Source organism: Varanus komodoensis, unplaced genomic scaffold, assembly GCF_004798865.1.
Source record: "Varanus komodoensis strain SLA01 unplaced genomic scaffold, ASM479886v1 scaffold52, whole genome shotgun sequence".
NCBI classification, from domain to species: domain Eukaryota; kingdom Metazoa; phylum Chordata; class Lepidosauria; order Squamata; family Varanidae; genus Varanus; species Varanus komodoensis.
Window position 1 is genome coordinate 3,832,378 of NW_025336114.1, and position 9,198 is coordinate 3,841,575.

The 9,198-nt window shown below is 37.4% G+C and overlaps 1 protein-coding gene across 5 annotated transcripts in view; it reads left to right on the forward strand.

Annotated features, from left to right (window-relative positions):
• The window catches only part of LOC123032032 (RNA-binding protein 12-like), a 58,036-nt gene extending 49,265 nt beyond the window's left edge, over window positions 1–8,771 (forward strand). For all 5 annotated transcript variants that reach the window (XM_044447650.1, XM_044447648.1, XM_044447647.1 and 2 more), the window contains 5 exons: window positions 796–850; window positions 929–980; window positions 3,697–3,830; window positions 4,382–4,618; window positions 5,377–8,771. In XM_044447650.1, the coding sequence (XP_044303585.1) occupies window positions 796–850; window positions 929–980; window positions 3,697–3,830; window positions 4,382–4,618; window positions 5,377–5,493 (595 nt within the window). In that variant the 3' untranslated portion in view covers window positions 5,494–8,771. The remainder of the gene's footprint in view (window positions 1–795; window positions 851–928; window positions 981–3,696; window positions 3,831–4,381; window positions 4,619–5,376) is intronic.
• Window positions 8,772–9,198: the final 427 nt, after the last annotated feature.

Sequence of the window (9,198 nt, forward strand, 5' to 3'; positions counted from 1 at the left end):
CCTCAGTACAGAGGTTGAGGGCACAGTCATATTTCAACAGGAACTTCCACTACATCCTGTGGAATAAAGTGAACATTAGAAATGATCACCACACTGTCTCCCTGGAACTTACTGCTTGTTCCACCTTAGAAAAAAAAATCTGTTTCCTATAGCAGTGTGCAGCTTCTGCCAGTTTGTGTAAGGGGTGTTTCATTTTGTTTATCAAAGCAAAAAGCAAAAAAGTTTGCAGAAGAATTTTTTAAAATTATGTCCAATGCATTTTGTAAAGAAATTTCCTTCCTAAGGGTTGCAGTTAAAATTCCATCCTAAAATATTGTCAACATTTTATAATACAACTGAGAACAAAATATGTATGGGCTTTATATTAATGAATGTTCTGCACTAAATCCAAATTTGTAGCATTTAAAAACATAACCATTAAAAGCAATATATCTAAAAAGTTAGCATATATACTGCCCTAAAATACATCCACAATTTGCAACATTTCTAAGACATAAACATAACAAGGGTTTCTGCTTTAGATTATATTCAAGTTCTAATTCATGACCTTCACTTTTACTGTTAAGTTAAAATCTACTGCATCAGACTCATTGTGGTTGTGTAGGGAAACACTGTTCAACACTAATAGTTGAATATGTGGGTGTACTTCAGCATACCCTTTTTATCATATCAGTAGGTAAAGCTCATTAATTAGTCCCTGCTTGCTATTTCCTTGATTGATTTTGTTTAGCCTGCAGTGAAAAAAAACGAAGATAACCAGTCCATTTTGTTTTGATGTTTTGCTTCATCTTTTAGTGACAAACTGTTTCCTGCTTTTGGATTTGGAGCTCAAGTCCCTCCAGATTGGCAGGTAGGCTTTTTAGTTCAGGAACTGTTATGAGCATTTGGCCACTGTTGGCTACATGACTTACTATATCCATCTTTCCAGGTGTCACATGAATTTGCCTTGAACTTTAACCCTGCAAATCCCTACTGTCAAGGTAAACATATATTTATCTTCTTGGTCCAGAAATAAGATTTTAAAAAGAAAAAGGAGACAGAGTAATTTTCATTAAAAATTGTAGTAGGAACTGCAGTGCTGTCTAGAGTTTCCATCCAGATGAGATGTGACTGTCAATCTATCTGTGTTCGTACATGGGAATCCTGGTACAGCAGGACCCCCGTATCTGCTGTCTCAGTTAATATAGTTTCACTTGAATGAGGTTGACTGTTAGCCCTCCACTTTCATGAGAGTTTGGGGCACAGAACCCCCATGAAGTGGGAAAACTACAAATAGGGAAAAACAATGACCATCACTAGGGAGCTATGCACTCTGTTTGGAGATGCCATGCTCTTTGTCTCTCTACCAGCCACCTCACTCATGTGTTTTGTCTCTCAGTGGACAAGAAGACTCTAGAAAGATTCATAGTTTTTCCCTAGAGATATTTGCATTTTTCTCACTTTTGTGGAGGTCCTGCATCTCTTCCACAAATATAATGTTCACTACTATCCATGGTTTTGGACATCCTCTGGGGGGGCCTTGGAACTTACCCTCATGGATATGGGGATTCTGCTGTATTAAAAATATAGGCACATAATTGTACCTCATCAGTAAAGCTTGGGTTTCTGTAACACTGGCAACATTCAACAAAGGCTGCAGAAAAGTGGAGAAGCGAAGTGTGTTAGACAGGATATGTGTAGAGGTACAAAGATAAGCAACTGTGAAAGAAGACAGGAACTTGTGCTTCTAGGCCTCACACCATTAGGAATCTTGGTCAAATATCTTTTTCCCCACCCATACAACCATTGGCTTTCCTCATACATAAAACTTGAGTTTTTTAGACTTATTTTGCACCAGCTGTACATGATTACTGTAAGATGTAGGCCAGTTAAAAACTGCTTGATCCTCAAGAAAACTTCTTGAACATTGAGTGGCCACCACTGGGAGCCTATTCTTTATTTTGCTGAAGTCAGAGGAATAGTGAGTGAGTACTAGGGGCAGATTCTCTTTTGCTGTGGCACAATTACGGACTTCCCTTCCAAAGCCAGACTACCTCCATTACTGCTTAACTTTCAGCACTTTTGAGAGTCCCTTTTTAACTGGCTAGGTTAGTTTTTAATGCTTTTGTGAATGAGTAGTCCTGTTTTAATTTAATGCACTGTGCTTGTATTTTATAAATATTGCTAGCCACTTTAAGCATATTTAAAATGGGAAAAGCAGGATAAAAATATCTAGCAGTATAATAATGTTAAGGAAAGGATTAACTAGAAGGTTGAATAAAGGTTAACAAGGGAGTTTAAATCTGTGCAGAGAAAATGTTAAGGAATGTAAACGGTCACTCTAGTAGATGAGAAGGAAGTTGAAAGCATTCTTGTTGATAAAGGTAAAATGGCAATCAGAAAACATAATTATTCTTTGTTTTCCAACCAGAAATGTAAAAGAGCCTTGTGAAAGGCAACAATATATATGTTACTTGTGTTCATAAACAAGACTATATCCTTTATTACCCTAAGTAAGCAAAGAGGTAAGGCACATCAGTAGTTAAAACTGTTAACCAATTGGGATGAAGAAGACATGCCAAAATGTATAAAGAGAGTTACCTTTCACTTTGCATGCAAAATAATAAAGTTTCCTGTAGTATTTTTGTGTGGCAAGCACTTTATTTTTAAGGACTTTCAAATTTGCACCAGGGAGGAGTCTTCAGCCTCTCCTGGGAGTGAGTGGCAAATAATAATCACAGAAAATTGGTATTTATGTTATATAGTGACATTAGATAGAACTTTTAAAAATACAAAGTCTTTAAGTTAGAACTTTGACTGCTGAACAAATAAGCTGTTGCACTGAACTAAACTTAAATATTTTGAATAAAGATGAAACTGGGCAGCAGCTCTCTGTTTTTTAATCAATCTTTTGGGGCTTTGAGCAGTGTCAGAGTTACAGTGGCAAAGCTTGTAAAAGGTAGGTATCATTTGTGAGTGGCATCTTTTGGTCTGCAAGTGTGAATTCCTGACTGTTACATTAGAACAATTGGAGCTGAGTAAAGGACATGGAAAATGCTTGGCAATCAGCACATTCTTCCAGTTTATTAGAGCTATCCATTCACTAGGAGGATGTCCTGCTAGTACAATTGGAAGCAAGCAATGCCTGAAACAGTCAAAACCAAGCAAAATGAACAGGTTGGCAGAGTCTGTAGAAGGTTGTTCTACTGACCTGCTGCCTTCCAGAAACTAGTATTCCCACTCCTTTCTGGGATCGCCTTAGAAAGCAGTAAGCACTTAATGACTATAAGTAATAGTCATAAATTCAGCTTTGGCTGGGCTGAAAGTTTGCTGTAGCAATTTTTCCATGTGATATGTGGAGATGGGGCAGGGGAAATGTCTCAGGATGCTGCCCTGGGCTCACCCTTCTTGAAATAGCCACTCCTCTTGGTGGCTGGCGGCTGCAATGTCTTCCCAAGAAATTCTGTAGAACAATATTGTATCCTATAAGACTTACTTTTTTGCCACTGAAAATCTCCCCCTTTCCTGTGAATGAGGTGGAACAATGAAAACAGGGATTCCAGCTAAACTTTAGTTTTTCAGGTACATATAGCTAGATTGCTATCTCCATTGTGGATGTTATTTCTCAATTCTTTCAGGGATTCAACTTACGAACAGTATGCTTATAAATACTATTTTAAAACCTTTGCAGTGAATCTTGCTGATTGCATATTTCAGGAATCCAAGGAATAGTGGATGCGTATCGCCAGGCGTTGCCTCAAATTCGTCTCTATGGTCCAACAAATTTCTCCCCTATTATAAATCATGTTGCGAGGTTTGCTGCGCAGTCAGCCCAGCAAAAGACTGCTTCTGTGAGTCTGCTTGGTTAAATCTTTTCTTCTGAATGTTTACTTTATGTAGTGAAGCTGCATTGGAAAAAAAATGATAACACAGATTTCCAGAGTCTTTTTAGAATAAGCAAATATTCGTGTCCTGTCTCTTGTAAATTTAGCCTGCCATGAAACTTCAAATGCTAACAGGACTTGGGAGCAAGCTCCATTCTCTGAACTCCGTTTTCTCAATGTTCATTGGATAGAGTTAAAGTACTAGTGTCTTGATTCCAGTTGTCATCCAAAATAAATTTAGCAAAGCTAACAAATAAACAGCTTGAGAACTGAGCTGTGTTTTTAAAGTAAATTTTCTGTTCTTGAGCATTGTAATCCATTTTTTTCTGTTTGTGTTTTATGAAGACACAGCTGTTTTTACTTAAGTTTCAAACAAATAGAAAAAAAATAAAAAGGAAATCTTGATCTTATTATCCCTCGGCCCCTTTCTCTCATTCTTTAATTCTGAGAACTTGTTAGGGTTATCTTCACCTAAGTCTTGAAGTGCAATCCCTATTAACTGACCTAATTTCTTGCAGCAATACTTTGTCTTGCTGATCATCACAGATGGGGAAATCACTGATCTGGACCAAACCAGAGGAGCCATTGTCAATGCCTCGAAGTTGCCCATGTCTATTATTATTGTTGGAGTTGGCAGTGCTGAGTTTAAAGCCATGGAATTCCTAGATGGAGATGATGGTGTCCTGAAGTCCTTGAGTGGGGAGCCAGCTGCACGAGATATTGTCCAGTTTGTGCCTTTCAGACAATTCCAAAATGTAAGTTAAAGAATGCCTATTTTTTCCAATTGGCAAATGGTTATAATTAGAGTACGTGTTCATTTCTTGGCAGTATTAAACAATACTTTCTGGTTACTGAAAGGGATCAAGGAAACATGGTCCAAGTGTGGTAAGTCCTAAGTTGTAATTCTGTGTTGAAGAAAATGGATTGACAGAGATATTTAGATGTTAGGTTTGAAAGTTGCTTATCCCTTTGTGTTCTTCACTGAAATTCTGTCCCTTCCTGCTGCTGTTTGAATATTAATCTAGAAGTTGCCAAAATGATAAACCAGGGTAGGAAACCTGTGGCCTTCCAGATTTCCCCATATTTCGAGATCATTGGCCTTGTTGGATGATGCTTATGGGAGTAGAAGACCAACACCATCTGGGGGAAACCTTAGTTTCCTTATCCATGTCATAGGCCAATTAACCAATTATCATATATTAGTAGTGTCGCAACACTAGGCCCTAGTATTTTGGAATGAAGCAGCTCCTATTTTTATATGTTCCATTGAGCTTTTTTATTTAAACAGACCCTTGGGGCTTAGCTACAGATTAAAGCAGCAACTTTTTCCCACTTGTTCATTATGCCACTTTTTAGATTAAATGTAAGATATGTTCTGCTATGGATCCAGTCACTTGACCAAGAAAGGATTATTTGTTTTCCGTTCTTCTTGCATTATGCAGCATAAGATACACCTGCATTTGAATGTGTGTTGTAGCATTTAGTTCTTTATACTTGCTGCTTTCCTTCATAGGCTCCTCGTGAGGCACTTTCCCAGACAGTGTTGGCTGAGGTTCCCAAGCAATTGGTGTCCTACTTCAAGATGGTCGGCCTGACTCCTGTGAAATTACCTGGAGGAAAGCAGACATAAAGCAGATCTTTACATCTCCATTTATAAGGAAAGAAAGAATACACTACATACAGCTGTCTAAAGAATAGACCTTTTCCTTCCAGCATGTATTACTCTGCATTCTAAATAACATCTCTGTTCTTTCTACCTATATATCAGGCATATAATGCTTGCAGGCAATATATAGGAATATTGGTGCTATTGGTAGTTCTTAATGGGAAGCTAGTGGATATCTCAAATTAATAATCATGGCCATACGTGTTTGCATTCTGTGTACTTGAATGCACTGAAGAATTCTATGAAATACAGAATTTTGTAGAGAATCTTGGATTTTATTTTTAAAGCAAGTTTCTAGCCCTCTTTAATGTTCTGCTGAAGGTACAAAACCTGACATTTGGCTATGACTTCCAGAATATGGTGGGACTTGCTACACTTGTTATATCACCACATCACTAGTGCCCATACCTGCTTTCCTACTGGTGCATGAAGTGCATCCTTTTGTTCAAATAAAAACATCAATGGCTTTTTAAAGAAAATAGTAGTTAAACTCAGTCATTCGAGTTGATAACAGTGTTGATATTGCATTATTCTTAGTACAGATTTCTTTAATGCACCTAATCATTTTCTCATAATTTAGCAAACATAATTTTCTCATAATTTAGACAAGTTGGGTATTTGTATTGTCACCGACTGCAAAAAGAATAATGGCCAGATATTCTTATGATTTACTAAAAATAGCTGTCTTGTAAGTGATTTCTTTCTCCAGTTTGGAATGTATTGAAAATCTATTTAAAGTTTTTCTATTTGAATTACATATATAAGATATCTAATCACTTATGATGTGTTGCTGGATAGCTTCTACTGTGCCTAATTATCGAGAGAAGCCTTGCAACGATACAAACCAAAAACTTCAATTGCCTTAACTCCTACCATGCATTTATGGTGTGCCAAGGATTTTAAAGCATTTTTCTTAATCTTCAGTTCCAAAAACTGAATGCAAATATATCTTTAGTGATGCTGTTTACATTTCAAAGGGCATTTTCGTCAGAATGTTTCAATCTGTGGGAAGTGTGCTAATGCACAATGTCTTTCTCTCTCTAATTTAGCAGCTGGAAATAATGGGAGGAAATGGAATGTATTTTTAATCAATTGCTGTATAACCTAGCCAGGATGTCCATTATTGCAGTATCTGCTGTCATGTGATTTCAAGTGTGACAAAAGTTGAGTGCCTACTTTAGATTGTAGAAATCTAGCAATATTTTTGGAAAATCCATTCCATGCTTCCTACTACTTTTTGGTATAAAAGCACTTTAAAACATGATATAAACATAGTATAAACACTTCATTGGAATAAGAGAAACTATATAAGGAGAAAATTAATATTTAATCATACCAAATACTCAATAAGGTTAAACCTCTGCCAAAGATCATCCTCTTTTGAAACTTCTATTTAATCTCAGATGGAGCCATTTCCTCGTTCACGAACTGAGTATATCAGAGTCTTATGATGGCATCATGTATCATTTCACATTTTATCTAAAGTTAGCATTCTGGTATCAAAAGGTGCAGTGAAACTTGAAAAAAGTAAAATTGCTTCCAGTGAGTTATTTCCCTTCAAGTAATTTCCGTGGCCTGTTATAAACATGGACCAGAATGAGATGGTTGATTTTCTAAGGTGGGAAAATGGCAGGTAAAGTAGATAGGAAGAGAACACACAGCCGTTTTAATGCTGCTTTGCACCTCAAAACAAACTTTTCCTTTTGAGCAGAAAATTAGCAGTTATTTTTCAGTTCTGGTGGGTGTATAAAAAGTATACTCACTGCCAGGTTACAGGTTGTGAGCACCCCAGGATGATGCTACCATATTCTGCTGAATGAACAAGTTACCCTTGACTTCATTCCTAGAATCTGTTATGATAATTCTTATCTACATTTTCTTCTTTTTTTAAAGACATTATATACAGAAGGAATTAAATTCTAATGTGATTATTGTTTCCCTAGTAGTATAAAAGCAGTAAGACAATCTAACAGAAATGGCTTGATGCTTTCTCTTCTAGCCTGTATTCACCACTGAGGCTGCCTGTATAATGCATATTAGTAACTGTGTAAAGTGGGTCATTTATATTTTCATTTTTTAAGATTACTTTTCCAAAGCTAACGATTTCATCACTGAGCAGGATTTTGCTGAAAGCAAGCATCAGTCCACACTGGTTCAAAGTAAAAGTGCATTGTGCTGCCTTTTGCTTATGTAAGCTGTTATTCCTGGGTAGTTCTCCTGATTTTTCTGCTGAGAGTTTTCACCAATACCAGCATTTACCAAATGTTTTCCTTTTGAATTTAAATGTGAGGCACAGATCAGTCAGCTTTTGATAAACAAACAAATTTCAACCAGTTCCCCGAAAAACGCACAGGTATACATCCTACCTTCATTCTACCCACTGCTTTCTGAACAATGGTGGTGCTTCTGGGCTTAGCGATGGTATTAGCTATTCGTTCTGTCCTCTAACGGCATGCTAGTGTGCCTTCTCATATAGTTTGGGAGTCGCTGGTCCATTCTAATGTAAACTACAGTGCAGAGCATGCACAACTAGCTCATCATGCTCTTAGCAGGACTTGGATTGTGTATGCATATGTGAGTCTAAGACCAGCTCTGTACACTCCACTGTCAGTCATTCTTTGAAAAAGGAGGGGTTGCACAAGGCACTTGTGTAACATGATCCATTGGGGGCTGGTGCTTAAATAACTAAGCTGGGCCTTGCTGAAACATGCACAAACCCTTATGCGTGAACATACAATGCTGTTTTGCTCTTGGTCAGACTATTTATTTGGTTTGACTTGTACTGGCTTTCTAGGATTTCATGTAGAAGCCTTTACTACCTGGCTCTTTTGCTAGAAATGCCAGTCCTTTTGCATACAAAGCAGAAATTCTTCCCTTCCCAGTGCTTCTTTGGATTGCAAGCACAATCACTGTTGTGTCAACATGGAGTCTTGATTTATTGGTCATCCTTCATTTAGCACATCATCTAGCACAATTTATTCACAGTGCTTTTCCATGGGAGCGAATGCTAATAAAGGGCACAGATCTGGAAATATGCTTGGCCCAGCTTGGAATATAAGCAGAGTTCTTTGGAGTGTTGTGGGTATGAAAAAAATCGCCAAGTAAACCCATTTATTTGGGGAAAGATTACATGCCATCTGTTGCACTGCTTTATCTGACTGAGTAATGAAAAGGCTGTTCTTCATGTAAGAATTGTTTTCTTGTGTATTACAAACTGTATTAAATATCTTCATTAAACCAGATTTCTTCAGTCTCTCTGATTTGAATAAAAATCAAAGTATTAATGAAAACAATTTCATTGAAAAGGCAGCTTTATAGATGCTGTAAAGAATATGGGGATATTTTTTTGAATGCCTGATTTTGATAAAAGATGGGAACAAGTGTTTCTTCACAAACCATAAAACACTGGTGTAAATGGCAAATTTGGAACCTGCCTTTCATAACAGCTCTGCAAATGTAGAAGTCATGGAGGAGGGGATTAGGTGCACTTCATGCAAATGGTTGTTCGTTCAGATTCACAATCAGAACTAGAAGAAGCAGTGGGATTGGAATGGCCAAGGCCAACTGACTCAGAGATAGGACATGTGGCTGAGTAGAACCAGATCATTCCAAGTTCCTTGGGAAACATGGTTGAGCAGTTGGCCCATAAGGTTCAATTGAGAAATGTCA